Source organism: Ambystoma mexicanum, chromosome 3q, assembly GCF_040938575.1.
Source record: "Ambystoma mexicanum isolate Mex_15411 chromosome 3q, UKY_AmexF1_1, whole genome shotgun sequence".
In the NCBI taxonomy this organism is placed as follows: domain Eukaryota; kingdom Metazoa; phylum Chordata; class Amphibia; order Caudata; family Ambystomatidae; genus Ambystoma; species Ambystoma mexicanum.
In genome coordinates this window covers 85,736,632-85,756,616 of record NC_090926.1, presented here as the reverse complement: position 1 = coordinate 85,756,616, position 19,985 = coordinate 85,736,632, and the positions used below count along the sequence as shown (strand labels likewise).

General features: G+C 45.6%; 1 protein-coding gene across 1 annotated transcript in view; it reads right to left on the bottom strand.

Moving 5' to 3' along the window:
* The window catches only part of RAPGEF3 (Rap guanine nucleotide exchange factor 3), a 764,587-nt gene that overhangs the window by 214,543 nt on the left and 530,059 nt on the right, over nucleotides 1-19,985 (bottom strand). Inside the window, exon 20 of the mRNA XM_069653198.1 lies at nucleotides 8,601-8,726. Coding sequence (XP_069509299.1) covers nucleotides 8,601-8,726 — 126 coding nt within the window. The remainder of the gene's footprint in view (nucleotides 1-8,600; nucleotides 8,727-19,985) is intronic.

Below are 19,985 nucleotides of genomic sequence, written 5' to 3'. Positions count from 1 at the left end.
TGCACGCCCTGATCAACTTGCCTGTGTAGGCGGTAGCTGAGGCAGTAATGTACATTTGTTTGATTAGATTAGAGTTGGTGTTGAGGTAGAAACCTAGAGTTTTTACGTCTTTGGCAATGGGTATGTTGTTCCAATCTATGCTTATACTATATGAGTAGTTCGGGCTGAGCGTCTTGAGGTTGGCTGGTGAGCCTACAAGGAGGATTTCGGTTTTATCATTCAGGCAGAGGCTGTGGAGGGCCATCCATGCCTGAATGATGGTGTAGATTTCATTTATCCGAGATACATCTGTGTCATAGACACCTGACAAAGGTAGGAGTATCTGGGTGTCATCTGCATAATTCAAGTAGGTGACACCCATAAGGTCCAGTTCATCAAACAGTGGCTTTGTAGAAATATTACACAAAGTGGGCGAAACGCATGAGCCTTGTGGCACGACGCAGGTGATAGGTATAGGGTCGGCCTCAGCCGAGGGTGTGAAGAAACGCATGGTCCTATTATTGAGGAACGATTGAATCCATGTGATGGCCGTGCTGAGAAGTGAGCTGCTGTGGTGAGGGGATCACAGAGTACCTTGTGGTCGATCAAGACAAATGCCGCCGACAAGTCTAGGAGGAGGAGAATGGCCACTCTTCCTTTGTCTTTTAGTTCATCAATCTGGCTTTTGAGGTCAACAAGGGGGGTTTCCATTCCGTGTTGAGGTTTGAAAGCAGATTGTCATGTTCAATAGCTTGTTTGTCACTAGATAGTCTTGAATTTGCAAGTATGCAACCCTATATAGGATTTTTAATAGGAAAGGGACCGCTGTGATCGGTCTGTAGTTTGTGGGCATTGACGGATCTAGCGTTTGTTTTTTAATTAGTGGGAGTACCCATGATTCCTTCAAGTTGCAGGGTACGGAGTTGCTATAGAATGACGAGTTGATTCATTTGGTGATGAATGGGGCCAAGTCTCTGGCCGCATCTTTTATGATTTGTGCTGGACAGCTGTCGCCATGGCCGTTAGAGGGTTTCAATGATGCTATAATTCTTTGTACCTCTGGTACTGATACTTTGGTGAATTTAAAGCCCATGGTTTGGTACGAGGAGGTGGAAATTGTCAGAGTAATTGGATTGCGGGCGGTTAGTTGGTGTCGTTTGTTGGCTATTTTGGTTTGGAGGCATTTAATTTTATTGGTGAGTGTGTTTTGGATGCTGGTGCACCAGAGTTTATTCTTAAGGCAGGTGTCCGATGGTGGGTTGGGATTTTCCAACTCTCAAAATGTTGAACAATTCTTTGGTACTGGAACCTGCTTGGTTTATTCCATCACTGAAGGTCTCTCTTTTAGTGTGGATGATCTCACTTTTTGCATTTGGCCGTAATAATCCCTAGGTTAGTTTTATTCTCTGAAGATTGGGCGTTTTTCCAAAGTGTTTCAAGTTTCCTCTTTTCTGTACGCAGTATTTTTAATTCGGGGGTGAACCAGGAGTTTAAATGAGCTTGTGGTTTCCCACTGCACATTTTTAGTGGGGCAATTGTATCTATGGCTTTGGTCAAGGATTTGTTGTAGGTGTCTACCAGGAGGTTAGTGTCATTTGTGGTGGGTAGAGCATTTAGTGTGGGGATTACTAGAGGTAAGATGGCCTCAGCAGTGATGCTGCGTTTATTTCTTGTGGGACATGTGGTGCAACTGGGCTTTTTTTCTTCTCTAGATTGTTGATGTTAAACTCAAAGGGGAGGAGGTAGTGGTCAGACCACGATTGTGGGCACGACTCATTGATTGTGATGTTGCAGTTTAGCTACCCAGTCAATGATCCTACCTTTCTTGTGGGTGGGTTGGGTAATTGTTTGTGAAAATCCAGATTCTGACAGGGCATTGCCTAGAGAGGAGGCCGGTAAATCAATCGGATCATTATAGCCAAGGTTGAAATCTCCTAGGATAAGCTTTTGCGCGGTTGGTTTAGTGTTGTCAGCAGCTAATGACGTGATGTCTTCCTCGAATGATCTTATAGGGACCTGGAAGCTTGTATATTAAGTGGATGTTGATGGTGCTTTTAGGTGAGGTTTGGAATTTAATTGATAGGAGTTCACATGAGGCGATGCGAGAAGAGGTGACAAATCTCATGTCTAGCGTGGATCTAAAGATGATGACGGTACCTCCTTCTCTGGAGTTAGGTCTATCAGCTCTAAGAATAGAATAGTGGTCTGGGACTGCTAGGGCAAGTGACGGGCCTGCTGCAGCATGCAGCCAGGTTTCTGTTACTGTGAGGAATTCTATATTGTTTGATAGAATAATGTCTGCAATCTCAGTCGCGTTGGCTACAAGGGACCTTGTGTTTACTAAGGCTTCATTTATGGGCTGCTTCTGAGTGAGTGTTAAGAAGGATTTCTGCTCTTTGTCCAGGAGGGGCAGAGGTTCAGAAGGCAAACCTAGTTTCTTGGAACAGGGTAACCTCTGGACAAGCCAGACCAATCAGGGTAGAAAAGGCAGGCGGTCAAGACTAAGTCTCAGGAGGGGTGAGGGTGACTGAAGGACCTCAATGAGCACACAGAGCTAGGATACTTACAAATTACTCCAGACAGGTGTTATATTAAAAAAATAGACACATTTATTACAAGGCCTTTGTAATACACACTATAGCAACTAGTCACAGTAACACTAAGTAAACCAATGCATCACACTCAATCCAATATATATACAAGACCAAGGGGGTCTAAAGGCATGACTACACAAAATATGTTAACAACCTAGAGGGGGAAGGAAACAGGCAGTGCAGTTAATCTTTAGTCCCAATTTAACATCAGTTATTCACCTAAGAGGCAGTCCAAGCCCTAAGAAGAGTGGAGCCTTGTGCTCAATAGTACATGTGTGCCAATGCACGCGGTTGTTCTAATGGACAAAGCAGGGTTTCTTTAGGGGTCTCTAGAAGCTTGGGAAGGTGGATAAGGTGATGAAGAATAAGTTCCCACTATTCAAGAAAGACCTCCCCTTGAAGGCAGGGGCAGTTTGAGAGTTTGGGATGGAGTCGCTATTTCACAATAGCAGTGGACAGGCGAGGGACCCACAGGGGCCACTTGTGCGTAAAGTTGTGCTCTGGCAATAGGGGCCACCAGTTGGGGTAAAGATTACTCACCTGTCCCTGAGGCAAGGAGACCCAAACTTTGGCAGGTTAGTCCAATTCGGTTGAAGGTTCGACGGCGGCAAAAAGGACGTCTTGGCACCTTTTAGTTCCTGAGTTCTAGCGAGGATTCCCAAACGGGACAGTGGCGATTTCTGCACTCCAGGTGGATGAATCACCCCAGTTTCACTGCAGCAGGCTTCAGGGGCTCAGGGTCACAAATGCAAGGGACATGCAAAGGACGTTGCCGCAGCAGGGCAACACAGTAACCGCGTTTACTCCGGTCTGGGCACACTCCTCTCACTTCAGACCTGGGAATTCCAAGTGTATGAAATTCGGTGTGAGTGTGCTGTGGACACAGAGCTAGCAGTATACCAAGTTTCTAGGGCCTCCTCAAAATGATGGCGGGGACAGAGCAAAGGTCCTGCGTCAGCTGGTCAGCCCATTGGTTGGCCCAGGGACACTTCTGAGAAGGCTTACTTGCAGGTGTTGGCGAAGGTGCCGAGAATAGATGGTTTCAGTATTCCAATGGTTCGAAGCGTCTTCGCAGACCTTCTAGGACGACCAGATGCAGAGGTGTCCCACGAGACAACAGCGGGCTCAGGGTGCCAAACCTGCCAGCTGGTCACCAACGGTTCCTCGACTCAGCTTCGTAGTTGCAGGATACTTGGATCCTATCCGTTGTTCAGTGAGAACTCAGGAGATTGACCTGGTAGTGGTGTTTCCAGCCTCCTCTTATCCAAAGTTGCCTTCGTGCCAAAACGGAGAGGACCCAATGGGAGATCTGCTCACAAACACGGTGGTCTCAGGCATTCAGGACACTCCAGACTCTCTTGCACCCAGGATGTGTATTGGGACCAGACATCCCAGCCCACATCCTGGAGGCACACACACAAGGCATGCAGAAGCCCGCAAAAGCATTGGGATTCGCAGGAAAATGCATGACCAAATAAGGCTGGCCTGGGTCGACTCGACCTGGGGAAGGTGAAGGGGTAAGATGGCCAAAGGACATGACAAAGAACCTTGTGGCATGGCAATTTTGGAGCCGGGCCACCTATTTGTGCCAAACGCGGTTAATGCGGTTAACATGGCACGAAAGGGTTAAAAATAATGTGAAACGATAGCTGCCACCAGTCCTGTCCATGACACATCTGCACAGTTCATACAAACTCCAGCGAGAGTATCTAGGGCCTTTGGAAATGACTAGAGACCCAAGTGTGCTGTATAGTAAGATACATTGCACACTTGCTATATGTTGCAACAAAGTTGCAACATGAGGAAAAGGACTAAGGGGAACAAAATCTCCCAGTGCTGACTGTCTTAAGGGCATGTCAGTTTCCCCATAAAAAGTGAGCGAAAGCCCAGAGGAGTACAGCTGAAGGCTGTGCTTCTCTGGCAAAGTCAGTCAGGTATGTCTAAACAGCAGCAGAAAGTTTGGGGGTTGACACATGGAGGGAAAATTACATACACAAATGAAAAAACAGCGAGGCAGGGGTTTTTGTTAGCTGTAGTTTTTTTTGGATTACCATGAAGTCTTTTGTGAGTTAGATTCTGGTCTTTGGGTTCTCTAGGGGTTTAATAGTGGTCTTAAGATTGTGTTTGGGGGTGCGGCTATAGTGAGTATGAAGCCTAGTTCTTAGTCTAGTGTTGGGACAAGTAGTAGGTATACCTGCTGTGAATTTAGGTATATATTTGGCCGTGGTGCTGCAGGGGGGTGGATTATTATTATTCCAAGATGGGGCTGGGTGTAAATTAGGTAGGAATAATGTAGGTCTGACTGTAGAAGCTCAGTGCAGGTAGGAAGGGGGTTCTTTCCTATGGATAACATACTTCCAAATGTCTTAGCGCGGAATGGCACAAAGGAACACAGTACTTCTTACCTGTGGCAGTCAAATCCACAGGCTTCATATCTGCCTCTCAACTATCCCACTAACTACCATCCCCTTTTCTTACACTGAATGTCTGTGCAGTGAGGACAACATAAGTAATGACGGGGAGCGATAAAAGACCACTTAAGTTGCAGCACATTCCATGAATGCCATGCCCATCTCCCGCTGAAAGCAGCAGGCGTGTGCAACAGCATTGCTGCACTACCCCAGTGATGGCAGCAGGCCAGCCCTTTGAAGATGACAATGCATGGATTCCCAGAATCCGAGTCTCAGGGTGTAGTTGTACAGCCACTGGAGAACCTTATTCAAAGTCTGTACATAAGCCATTCCATTTGCCAGAGATTACATTCTGTGGCTGTAACTGAGGGACATCTTTTTGTGATGAGATAAAATAGTAATTACGAAAATGCATTCTTGTAGTTGTTTGGAGGCTGGTGAGTACTTTCAGTTGTTGTAGAAAGCGTGCCAACGTTTTGTGACAGGCACAGAAAATAGCAATTTGAAAATGTGTGACAAAAATGTAATTTTGAAAACACATTGTTAGAATTGTTTGGTGGCAGGAGAGTACATTCGGACGTCGTTGTCGAGTGTGCATCACATATGCCATTATCCAGTGTCCACTAGTCCTAAGAAGGGGGAATGCCAGTGACCATCTTGTGTGATATATACACGTGACATTTCTACTCAGTGGGAGGAGAAATAAACTTAAGAGCCAACATATATGGAACACCTAAACATGGCAGATGTAGGGAGAAGAAGGCGGCTAGCGTGTGTTATAAATACGCCGCTCTAGCTGCAGTGTGTACCAGGGACGCCACAATTGTGCTTGGTAAATTGAAGACATCAGTGCTGCATTTAGCAGTGGGCTGCACAGCACAAGAAATAATTGAACATGCCTAGGTATTGAAGTCAGAGGAAGAGATTTAGTGCACTGTCAATGGGCTGGGCACAAGAGATAGAGGCGCTGATTGAATCAACGGATGAGCACACACATCCAGTAATTCTGGGAATAATGATGGTTAGATATATACACAGTAAAACCCATTTGAGTCCAGACTGCAACACATGACACTGGAAAAAACATGATACAGAGGACGAGAAGGAGGATAATTCCACAGTTACAGAGATAGGAGGAAAAGACAAAGCTACGCCAAAACTTGTGGGCAGTCTCTTTCAAACCCAACCTGTACAAGCTGAAAGGACAAAACATGAGCATGTGGAAGGCAAACAGCCAGTGCCACTACCACCACTGCCACCATGCTTTTTTATTTTCTTATAGGCATTTCACCAAGACGGGTACTTTAAGGCCTGTCTTGGTCAAATGTGCTCCCAGCAACCATGAGCACACTCATTTATGTTACTCTGGCCCTACAGGCCCATATGATACAGCTCCATGAACAGGGCTCGGTGAACACACAAGATGCAAGTGCAGCCATACCACCACCAGCCAGTCACAGTACCATCCCCAGCCTGTAGCCACCCAACAAATAATTGGTGCTGTGCCAGCATCGTTCTGCTTCAAGCAGTGAGATCCCTTTGGGAGAGTATATATTAATTGAGGTGTTGGCGCATTGAAACAAATCAGAGGTCTAATGAAAATGTACACTCTTCCCTTCCCCAGCCAGCTAAGAGAGGGGTCCCGATTCCAAAGTACTCCACGGGGAAGCAAGTGAATGCAGTTCCTACCAGGCCACTTGGTATATAGAAGGATTTGAAGAAACAGTCCACAGGGTACTTGACATAGGGAAGAAAGTTGGAGAAATGGTGACATAATGGCTACGACTGAGAAACTACAGCTGGGCTTTGTTGCTTCTGACAATAGGTCGTATATCGGCTGCCCTACAAACTGGCAAAGCACAGCATGCTCACTGTTTTGCACGTGACATGATTCATCAGCAGTCGCCAGCTCATGAAAGAAAGACATGTGTAGCTCATAAAACCAGCTTATACTTTTTCTGGTCGTGCAGTGCAAGAAATGTTCTGCACCAATTTCAGCAACAGCATTAGTAGCCAAAGCACAACTTAAAGACAACAACTTCCAACCACTGGAATGTAACTTTGCATATGTTAGCTCAACTAAGTGAACAATGCAATTTCATCCCTGATTATTGCAAAAGTCCCATGAGAGCATAACTGTAGATGGGGCTTTCATTATGCCAAGAGTGTGGCCACTGATGTCTGTTGTGTGCAGTAGCCATTTAAGGAGGCCGCCAAGCATGTTAGCAGGACCAGGGACCAGTGCGGGAGGCAATCCCATTGATGTGTATCTGCTAGAACGTAACCTATCTGGCATGATACGGGCCCTTGATTTGACCGACAAGGTGGATCCAGCACAGCTGATGAGGGATGCACTCTCAACCTTTTTGGGGGATCCGCATAAAGCTGCAGTGCAATTCAACACTGAATAACTCCTGTCATAATTTCTCAACCCATGTTTCAATTTTAGAGTGTCTGGTTTTCAGCTGCATGAGACCTTGCAGAACCCAGTAGAATGAGACATTGTTACAGTGTGCAAAGATGCAGGTATGCAGCAAGTGGAAATCAAACTGTGTGAAGAACAGAGTCAGGAAGAAAATGCAACCACTCCACTGCCCAAAAACACACCAATAAAGATCTCAATAACTTTGTCTTTGTCTTCATCAGGGGCACATTTTGCTTGTTGACAACACCACATGAAGCACTCATTTGTGAACACTGCTGATTATATTGACAGGCTGGAGGTAGATCCTCACACAATCAATAATCAACAACATGGACGGGCCTTGAAGGACCTACAATGAACCTTCAGCAGCTCAGATGGTGGATGCTTATGCACTTGATGGATAGCCCCCCAAAGGAAGAGATGAATTTCCACAATAGCGCTGGTTCTGTAAGCACTCTGTCTGGCTAGCACAACGTTTGAGAGTTGCCATGTAATGTATAGGCATCTCCAGCAGCAGTGTAGAGTCTGGATGAGTTCTTAGTGCTACCAAAGTTATTGTAACTTACTGCAAGAGAATCCTCATAGTGCACCATGCTGAACAATTGATATTCATTAAAATGAACCAGCACTCCCTTGAGGAAGACTCTGGCAAGACTACTACCCATATCAAACACACCAATTCCTACGATGTATTCATTTTCCATTTCAAGTGACACAGCAACAAATGGTCTAAAGTTGTTTAGAGTGGCTTTTGGATACTTCTAGTGATTGACAAATCGTGGGAGAGGTGTTGATGTCATACGATGGAATGTCATTACCATTTGTGCCACCACCTTTCTGTTCTTAAATCCTATTTTAATAGCACTGTGGTAGACGGGGAGAGCACCCTTTCAACAGGGCTGAGACCTACCAACATGAGAATAGTGTGGGTTCTTCCACTACCTCATAACTACCCACATTTTTATAGTTTATCATAGTTTTACAAGCCTCTAAAACATTAAGGAAACTTAGAGTTTTATGTTTGCATTAAAGTCATGGCATGCCAGTGTGCTTCTGCAGCGCATCAGGAGTATTGTGTGCTGGTTCTGGTCATGTCAAGGTGGATGCCTTTTAAGTGCTAAGGTACATTTTTAACATGTCAAAACTGGCATTCATTTCTTACACAACACTCTGTGAGCCATATCCTCCTACCTGGTGGATACTGTTAAATAGATTCCAGTCATAATCTGACAACTGGATGGATAAATCCTTGGAGCTGATGAAGTCCAAGATATCGGAAGTGCCCACGTTTGGTCCCTGTTGGTCAGGATGCGGTACCTGTGCATGGAAAGAGAACAATTTCAGCTGTTTTAATTGACAATTCTCTTCCTAAAATATATGGAAATTGACATAATATAAACACGCAAAGCTGCTCTGAGGACCAGGTGTAACCAGATTCTGAGAATGCTGGCCAATATTACCACATTATTACCACAATATTTACATAGAGCCTCAGCATATTTGTTAGTCATAACCTTCCCTTCTATTTCCTTCATCTGATTCTATTTTACGAATCTTGTCAGTAGTAGGGGAGTACAACATTATGAAATGGACAGTACAATTTCACATGTGGAGAACGCAAAATACATTCCTTTGTGGATTGCGTGTAGAGAAGACATTGCGCCTCATTACGATTTGGCCGGTATATGGTAAAAGTGCCGGTAATACTGTTTACAAGCACTTTTACTGTACTGTTCAACTCATCCGTAAATACCTCAGCTGGTAATATTGGCAATTAAAATACTGAATAGTCTGGAAACCTGCACCAGTAATAACGGCACAATGGTATTACCGGCATATCACGAGATTTAATTTGTTGGTAATACCAGCTGATATTTTCCAGTGATACCGAAAAAAGCAAGGCAGAGATACCTACATCTGAAAGCAGGCGATAAATGCATACAGGTGTGGGAAATGAGGCTACATGTGCACCCAATTCACCCAAGTGCACCCAATTCACCCTGGAAGAGCACAAAAGCGCCCACCTTCCCCAAACACACTTTCCTACACCACCATCCACACTGCCACTGATCACAGTCAGTATTGACATGGAGCTACTTCAGGCCTACATGGAGCTGCAGGGACTGGAGGACCACTAAAGGGAACAAGAGGCAATGGAGAGGAGGAGGAGGAGGAGGAGACACCACACAAGCCATGCACTGATACTCTGTGTAAGGGCCACACCATGGACCCTCACTGACATGCAAATCGTCACCTTGTACCGCCTTGACAGAAAGAATATTGCATGTCTCAACTTGATCCGGAAGACAGGGAACAGGAGCGACATCAGGACAGCCATACCACCACTGGCAAAGCGGGTGTTGGACATGCACTTCCTTGGCACAGGAACATCCCAACACACAGTGAGCGAGCATTCTCCAGAGTGTGGGGTCAGTGCTGGACGCACTGCACCATGTGGGACAGTACATTGGACTTCCCACCACTCTGGCACAAATGCTTGAATGTCCAATGTGGTGGCATCCCACAATTGCATGCACATAGCACTTGTGGCACCACAGCCTAGGAAGCATACAGGAACCGCAAGCAGTTCCATTCACTAAATGTCCAGGTCACCTGTGATTCCAACCTCATGATCACCCAATGCTGTGCCTGGTTCCCAGCATCAACCTATGATGCCATAGTCGTGTGGAACAGCATGCTGCCAGTGTAGATTGAGGGGCATAGAGGCCAATGGACCTGGATATGGGGTGAGTACATGTATCGTCACACTAACGTTGCTGTACAGGTGACATGCAATGGGGAGGGGGAACACACCCATAGCGATTGCATGCCCTAACAATGCCCCATACATGCAGCACCCATATGCACACCCAACACATGACAGGCAACAACCCACAGGAATAGGACATGACCCACAATTCATCAGTGAATGGCCAAGCTATGCTTCCCAACAGGGCAGCACCACACAATGGACTACAGGTACCGGAATGCAACATCACACATCCTACTACATGCATAGACTGTCAAATGAGATGCTGATTTTATAGGCAATGCTTACACAGATCACCATTATCTACATCTACGTCTATCCCTTTTTGCAGGTGATTGGATACCCACAGCTTCTGTGGCTAATGTCTCCTCCGAGGACTCCCTTTACAGCACAGTTGGTGGCATGCAACCAGGCCCATAGCCTCACTAGGGTGTCAATTTAGCACACCTGTGGAAGGCCCACTTCTGATGTTTACACTGGACTGGGCGTGTGCTTATGTACAGGCTGGATAAGGTGGGCCAGATAGTGCTGGAATGTGCTATCTTGCACAATATATGCCTCTGGCGCAACATTCCCCTGCCACCTGATGTGGACATGCCACCCCCTGAGGAGCATGACACAGTGGCTGCAGGTGCAAAACATGCACAAACTGAGCATGTATAGACCAGGCTCGCCTGACTGGCTCACCAGGATATTATTGACAACGTATTCAGATGAAGCCACCAAATTGCACTCCCCTTGCACCTTTATGAAGTAAATATTTTCTGAACTCATTAAACACTTGCACTCAATAAGGAATGTCCCACGTTGCTTCAAGGGAATATTTAATCTGTGTAGCATGCAATGTGAAAGGTTTAAACAACATCCCCACGACAGCATCAACCCTCCCAGAACACCCACCATCAAAAGTACCCTCCCCAAAACACCCCCCTCTAACACCACACCCTCTCCAAAACACCCACCCCCAACACACCCTCCCCAAAACACCCACCCAAAGAATCACCCCCCCCCAAAATACCCACCCCCAGTATACCCATGTGTCCAAATGTCATTTCCTGGCCCTCATGGCCTTGGGGTCCTCCTGTCCTTGGAGTTGAGGTGGCGCTGTGAACTGCACTTTGGGGTGATTGGTAGGGAGCCCTCGGTGGGGGCAACATAAGTGGATGGCTCGGACCTCTGTGCCTGGCTGTATGTAGGGTTAGCTGAATGGCCTGGGTCAGCAACTCTGCAGAGGCCGAGGAAGAATCAGTGTGCTCACGCACCCTCAGCTGCAGTGTTACCATTGCTGCAGTGGCATGGGTGAGTGAGCAGGCAATCCTACAGGTGCACCCCTGCAGGCAGTCCCGCATCACCTGCATTTCTTGCAGCTTCTAACCCGCAAGTGAGTGGATGTCTACCTGCTGCCCCTCAATGCCATCCGGCCTCAAAGGTATTGTGCGCATGTTGGTGTCAGGCAGTGCTGGTGGGCTGTGTGGGCTTTGTGGCTGGGTCGGGCAGAAGCATGGTGCAATATCACCCTCATACTCCTCTTCTTACTCTTCAGTGGTAGGGACATGGGCCCTGTAGCGATGTTCCATGGTCTGCAATCCACTCAATAGGGATGGTGGTGTGCTGGCTCCCTGGGGTCTGTGTACCACTGCTGTGGTTGTCAAAGTGTGTGCCACTATAGGCAATAGCTGTGGCATTACACTGGGAGTTTCCTGGCTGAATGGGGGGGCACCGACTGCTGGCATGGGGATTGTGTCCACTTCAGGGCTTGATGGTTTTTCCATGGCAGTGGTAGGTGGTGGTGCTGGAGGTGGAGGTGGTGCTGGTGGTGCCCTGCCCTGCCGCTTGCTGCTGCTGGTGAGTGGTTTGGCCTGTACAAGGGTGGGGGCAGTTGATGTGGCTGCTGTCGGGGGTTTGGTATCTTCACTTTCTGTGGATGGTGTTCCTGCTGGAAATGTAATAACATGCTGTTAATCATCTAGCAGACATGTCTCTGGGCTTGCAGTACACTCATGCGACATTGCGTGTCCCCCAGACCTCCAAATTTCATGTCGATCGCATGGGTGCTATTGCTCTGTTGGGTGCTCCTGCATGTATGTGGTGGTGGTGGTGCCTGAGTGTGTACACAGTGCATGCATTTGCACATTGCCCATTGGCCTGCAAGCTGGGTTTATGTTGTAGGTGTGGTGGGGCATCACTTACCGACATGGACGTTCTTGGCACACATGGGTACTTCCCATGTGTCCATGTGCATATATGCACATTCCAAGTACATGTGTATTGGTATATTTACCTGCATCCCCTGGCATGTGTGTGTGCGCTCACAGGCCATTTGCTGTTCCTATATCAAAAAGAAGGGCACCTGGCTATTCCCTGTCCATTCCAGGATTCAAGATACTGTCTAAACACACAAATGGACAGGGTGATTCTGTGTATACAACCCATCCTGTGGAGGCCTGAATGCTGCAGTATGCCAAATAGATCCAACACGGCCCCAGTTCGGTAATGACCCTGCACGTGGAGAGGACCGCACAACCACTCCCTAGATCTTGCAGATGGGAGTTTCTATCTTCTTTTCTAGAGTACAGATATGTAATATTGCCACAGGATAACGTACAGATCCTCCTCAACAGACATGCTTGAAGTCATATGCACAATCAAAGTTTTAAAGAACACATAACCCTCCAAGAAGAACCTCAAATGACCCCCCTCATCCTGATGAAGGACGCCCAAAGCAAAGCACATTACATCTGCTCCTGAGGCCGAAACACCTGTATGTCACCAGATCCAGAACATGAGTAGTGCCACAAATACACTACCACACTAGTCCACACAATTACGAATATAGATTTAGCCACCCCTATTAGAAAAGTTAGGCTGAAGAAATACAATATATTACAGTCCTGTTTTTTAATTCACAAACAAATATACATGTAATGCATGTTATATACACCTGTGTTACTATGTCTATGAATGTTACACTCTATGTGAATGTGGAGAAAAGTAACTGTTTGAAAATTATGAATGTGTAACATTGACAACAGCATGGATAAAAAAATAAATGGAATACAAAGGTTTATACAAAGGGTGTGTTGTATTGTATGCACGGAATCACCCTGTCCACCTGTTCGTTTAGACAGCATTTGGTGTTCCTGGTATGTGTCAACCCGTTTCCCATGGCCATTCTGTGCATCTACGCTGGAGGATGCAAGCAATTGGGGACTATATGCACATGTACATGTACATGCAGTTTTGTGCTTATGCCATCATCTTGGGTTCTTGCTCCAGCCTCTGCTCTCCATATCCCCTCAACACCCTACATGTGCAGCATGCTGCTAGCCATCTCCTCCCAGCACATGAGGTGGAGGGGGTGCTCCATGCCTCTTCCGGTGGCAGCGCACTCCCTCCTCTGCTTCACAATGAGGCTACAGACCCTTGCCTTCAGGTCATTGGTGCCAGGAGTAGCCAAATAGCAGAGTTAGCTGCCATTTATAAGGCAGTTGCTACCGCAATTGAAAACAAATTCAAAGAGATTGTCCTAGTAACTGATTCTGATTATGCCGGAAATAGCTTTGTAGAGTATTTACCTGGCTGGAAAGCAAAGGGTATGCTCACATATAATAAAAAGCCTCTCAAACATGGGGAAATGATTCAAGCTATAGGTACATTAGTATCAGAAAGTGGTTTGATAATACACTGGAGGAAGATTTGTGGACATTTAAAGACACCAGGAGAGGATAAGGAGGGAAATGATAAAGCAGATCAATTAGCCAAAATTGGGGCTGTCATGGGAGAATTATTACCTATCAATACCAGGTAAGAGACAATCTGATTGCCTCTCGCCAGGTCCCTACCCAGCCGGGAATCCCTCCGTCGGGATTCCACAGCCTTTGTCCCCAGCGGGGGGGCATGGCAACCCCTCAGCCAATGAGGAGGCTCGAAGCGGGGCCATCCCCACTCCGAGCCTCCCGCGGCTGAGAGGCTGCCTTCGCCCCCCCGCCGGGGACTTGGGTACTTTTTTTTTTTTAAATTCCCTTCCCTCCCTCCCACCTGCCCCCACCAACTTACCTTTTTGGTCCTGATGGAGACTCGGAGCGGGGCCATCCCTCTACACGGCTGGGGGCTTCCCCCGCCGGGGACGCAGGTACGTTTTTCCCCGTCCCACTCCCGCCCTCCCAACCCCACTTACCTTATTTTTGATCCTTTTTCGGGAGCGGACGCGCTGGGAACACTTGTGTTCCCAGCGCGTCCGCTCCCGATGGCCACCATGGAAAGGGAAAACGGACTCCGTTTTCCCTTTCGATGGCGGCAGCCATTTTCTTGGTTTCGGGACAGAAAAAAATGCTTTTAGTGCCCCGGTCACGCAAATAATGCGGGCCGGGGTACTAATAGCAATAGAACCCTCACGGCGGGGGCATTACCGACGCAGGTAGATGGTTTGTGTGTGTATGAGTGTGCTTCACCCTGCATGCTAAAAGGGGGAGCAGAGTGCTCTCACAGGAGCATTGGTCCCTGGTGTAAATAAACCAGTGACATGAGCTAGATGCAAAAAGTGACATTATTTATGATCTTACTGGGGTCTCTAAAAATGTACTAAGCCTGGGGGTAGTCCACAGTCAGCCTGAAGTGTATCATATTCATAAAGAGGGAAGGTTTGTCTTCTAAAATGAACACAAAATAAGATACCACTAAAATTACCACAAAATAAGATACCTCTAAAATTACCACACAAATAAGATGCCAGAATTGGGCAATATTAAATTACCACCCAGAATGAGGTAAGGCCAGTTTACTATCAAGATACCTCCAAAATACTGCAGTAGTAAAATACCGCCAAATCAGGTAATAGCCCCAAAGACAAAACCGCTTACAGAGGAATAGAGGAGTTTATTTTCAGAGTAGGAGAGACAGGGTTGGTAGGTGATAGGAGTGAATCGGTCTGTTGGCTGGCATTGTTTGTTAGAGGGGGTGTAGTATGGAGATGCTGTAGTCAGAGTGGCAAGTTGTGTGACAGGGATAAGAAAGGTGGGGGATGTAGCATAATTGTCAAGAGCTTAAGGAGAGAATAGAAGGGTGAGGAGGATGAAGAAGAGAGAATGCATTTTAGTTCAGTAGTAGTCAGGGGTAGATTGCAATGTATAAGGTGGATTTTAGGTATTGCCAGCTGGAGCAAGAGAGGAGGTTTTATGAAAGCTCACAGGCGAAGAGGCAAAGAGACCAACGAGGCTGAGAGTAAAGGCTAGGAGATTGCCCTTTGCTCTTAGCCCTTTGCTTGGGATAAGTCCACACAGTACAAGGAGTAAAATAGGATGAGTAGCAAGGAGTATCTTATGGTGGGAGGGGAGGGTGGCCGAAGTAGCAGCCACAGATCAGGAGCAGCACTGAGCTCGATGTTGCTCATCTGTATCCCAATCCAAATCAAAGACCCTCACCACGTTGGTTAGACTGAGGTCAAGCACGTACACTAGGGATGCGCTGTGACAACTGTACTGCTTGGTGGCCTCTTTGAAAGGTCCTAGAACGGAGCAGAGATTAGACAGCAGATACCACTGGCATTGTACAAAATGCCCCATCTGGAGCTATGCTGCGACCGTTGCAGCAATCTCTGATGGTAATGCACACATGGCCTGTTCAACACGTGCTAAATAGAATTCCACTAGATAGTCACTGAACCCACTGAAATCTTCATGTTGTGCAGTCCCAACTTGTGGCACACTGGGCACAGTACCTTTTTGGCAATGTATGCCTGGCTGGAATGGGATCTGACATTCTGGGAACAGCAACCATTTCTTTCACAGGCTCACAATTGCTAATTTAGTGTGTGACCATAAGGTGATGGGCATATGCAAAGCAGGGAATGTGAATTGTCTTGCCAATTTGTACGGCAGCAATGACATGTGATCTATTGTCTATTGCAACAAAGCCAATGTGCAAGCCACTAGGCCTCAGTCGCTCTGCCTGCCCACATTTCCTCCACCTTCTCCCAGATTTCAACTGCCCTGTGGCTTCTGCTCTGAAATACTTACATGCACAACATTGCCTGATGCTGACACGCATACAACTACTACTTCCCCGAAATGCTATGGGACCCTTCTTGGATTTTATAAAAAGTAAATTGACCCATTTTACTGTGATGGTTATATAAGCAATGTTCTGCCAACTGGTCCACATTACCATAGCAAAGTGGACCTTTTTATTACCCCATTGACTGCCTGAATTACTTTCGGCGTAACCTCATTGTACAACTCTGGTACTGCTCTGCAACAGAAAAAATGTCAGGCAGGAACTTCCGACAGTGATTGCCTGCTCCCATAAACTGCTTTAATCAAGGTCTTCCCCAAAAGAGTAGGGCTGGCGATATCTTAAAAACATATCCAAGTTAGCATCAAGCAGGTACTGTTTGTTATCAAACTTGCGATATTTTTAGCCATGCTGAGATAGCTTCTCCAACACTGGACTGATGTAATGTGAGATCACCGATATGTGCCGATGAGTTAAAGGTGTTGGAGATTAGTGTCAACTTCAACTTGCAAGCACTAACACAGCTGCAGTATTTTCAGGGGGAATTCTGCACATTGGTGGCGGTATAGTGATTGTCTAATGGTATGGGGAATGACACACCGCATATCTTTGAATGCAGTCCGTGCCTGTACATAGTGCTGCCACATACGGGAGCGCATAAGTGTGGCCCTCAAGTTGGTCCCTCCCTTCCCTCATCCCACTGCTTTCAGGCAGAAAGAGCAAGTATCTAGATTAAGTTGCTGTTTATTCTGTATGATGTACTAGCACACTTTCGACTTTTGTTCTGAGCTAGTAGACAGGCTGGGCTCAGGTGGGGCATTGGTTCTGGCCATGGTGGTGCTGGTGTCCTTCTTGATGCCAGATAATGATATAATATGGCAATTTCTCCGTAGACAAAAACAATCCCACTCTCTTTTATACATTAACACAACAATATGAGATGCCAGTTGGTTGGAAAGAAGAGCATGCAGGATATTTCAAAATACACGATTGGCTACTAATTAAGAAGGTGAATTTAGGATCAAGTGTGCGTGCTAAAGTTGGTAGCCAGGTTTTATTACACACACAGACCGGATCTGTATGCTTTTTTGAAGAATGGGTTCAGTCCATTGTTTCCACTATCTCAACAGCAAAAAAGGGCAACAAACTATACCTTTTCCAAGAAAACCTACGAACACATCGAAATGAAAAGGCTACCAGGCAGCAAGCACACAACTTTATCATCCAGGCACATGAAGGACAACTTTTAAAAAAACATAGGAAAAACAAAATGACTGGCAAGAGGAAGTAACAATTTACAATTTCAGACTGCATATGCTAAGCAAACTAGACCCGCCAAGCTCAGTCATGCTGTTCTTGTGAATTTGAAGATCTCAAATGGGTTATACATGGTTAGAATTCTGAAGATCAGGAAAGGTTGTGCAGACATATGTCATTTCATCTGCAATGCAATTAAACATATTATTGAAAAAGATCTTAATTTACTATTTTGATTGACAAATGTGCACTGTAAGTCACTTTTATATGTTATCAGTATTTATCAGAACAGAACCAACGTATTAGAGCTACATTAATTGGACCAAGAAACTGCTGAAGCAATCACTATTGAACTGCACATATATATGAAACTTTCCGCTCATGATGCACTTCTAGAGTACAAGCTCCATACCAGCATTGGCTGCCTATGATGAATCAAACTGAGGAAGTATTTTAATTCTGCCTACTGATGGTATTCTATGGACTCAGCCAGTTACCCAAACTGTGCCCTGTATGAACTTTGTGTTCCATGTTTAAAGTACCTATTGCATAGCTCTGTACATGTTTAGTGATGCTCCTGTTATGCAGACTGAGGAGGTTAATTGACCAGACAAAAGGATGGTTCAAACTAGTGCAGGGTCTAACTTTGAGGACCATGCAAGAGCTAATTTCAAGAAGACCTACAATTTACAGGTCTCTTCTACTAGACTATGGTTACTTGGCTACTCCCCCAAAAACAAGGCATTGTGATGAATATCTAAAGCGTGTTAAATCAATACATTGGACCAATGAGGGTGTACTGATCAGGCTATATTTATATAAAAATGTACTAATCTAGTTTTGTCTTTTCTTTCTCTCACTTGTATTGATTACATTGTCTGTCTTGCTGACTAATACTACCTTCTCTATTAGTGTATAATGTGGATGCCAGGTAGTATCATTGTTTATTTTTTGTAATGTGGAACACAATTGTACATGTATGTATATAGTTATGTATATGTTTTAGGTTGATGTTTTTATGGTAGTGCCTAATTTCTTTTAGGAAGAACATACAGTAAAGAGAACATTTTTATATGTTATAAATACATGTTAAAGGAGAGCATCAGTGGTGTACAGTTGTATTTCGGGAAATAACTTTTTGAATAGCCCTACATTAAGATTCAGGGTAAAAATATACTCTTGTTTAAGTTCCTTTGTTTAATGTTGAACTAATAAAATAAACTCAGAACAATATTGATGGATTTTGTACCAAGCACACTTTGATGCTTACTTCCTCAAGGGTGAGTGTTCTGTTAGTTCACCCACGCTCAGGCTGTGGCATGTGTGAACACTTATGTACCTGTGAACAGTGCACCCGTGAACAATATGGACACGGTCTCCATATGTAGGCATTTAAACCCCTGCTGGATGACAAGGAAACTCTTAGGGGTGAAATGATAAACAATGTTTTCATGGCTCTATTGGTCGTGTGTTGGTGTAGATTTCAAGTCCCCTTTAGGATTCATTAAGGAAAACTTGCAACTGGGTTGTCATCCTCCTTTTATACAAACCACAGGGAGTTCCTGAGTGGCAGACACATAGAATGCTGGAATAACCGAAATTGGAGGTAATCTTTTCCTCAGAATTCCCAGTGTGCTCTAATTCTAGGTATGTGATGTTTCCTCTAAATGAAACGGCTGATGTCTTCATCACCCTGTGCTCTACAGGCACTGCCACAGATGGCTCAAGACATAAGCAGAGTCTAAAGACAAGTCAAGAGTTTTTATTAGAAGATTGCTCCAGGCCTTAAGGCCATCCATTTCTATTGTGTCTCGAATGCCCCTAGCCCAGGGGTCCTTTCTTACCAGGCACGTATATACAGAATATTGACTGCTAATGTCTAGATTCAAACTTATAGTAGCGGTGAAAAGCTAAAGGCAAAAGCCTCATCTGTCTAACCTCTGTAGGGGAGTTCCTAGACTCGCTGTCCAGTCATCTAAAAATTATAGTGGTTATGTCTTTTTAACACTCTGCCAATTCCATCTCCTCCTATAACACACACCCGTACTCCACTCCTTCTCACTTTCTGATGTTCTCCACTTATGACTCTCCTCCCTCCAACTGCACCTGCCTTCTCTTCTTCTCTTCATGTCTTCCTCTTACGTCCCTTTGATGTTTCTTTCTTCCTCTCTAAGCCATCCCTCCACCCTTTTATGTCACTACTGCCTTCAATTCTCTACTATTCCCTCTCCCATACTACTACTCTCTCTTCCACACTACTACACCCTCCTCTATACTATTACTTCCTCCTCGACACTGCTACCCCTTCTCCACTCTACTACCCCCTCATCCACAATACTACTCAAACACCCTCTTTCCACTCACACAAGCACTTCACATTCACTCCCTACACTCTTCCTAAATCCACTCACCAGACTTTCATGTACACTCACAATGCACTACCACGTTTACTCACTAACCAATTCCTCACCTGTTCCAAAAAATCGGCTCCACACTCCACTCCAATGTAATGTCCTTCCTCCAACTAATCTCTTGGTTTG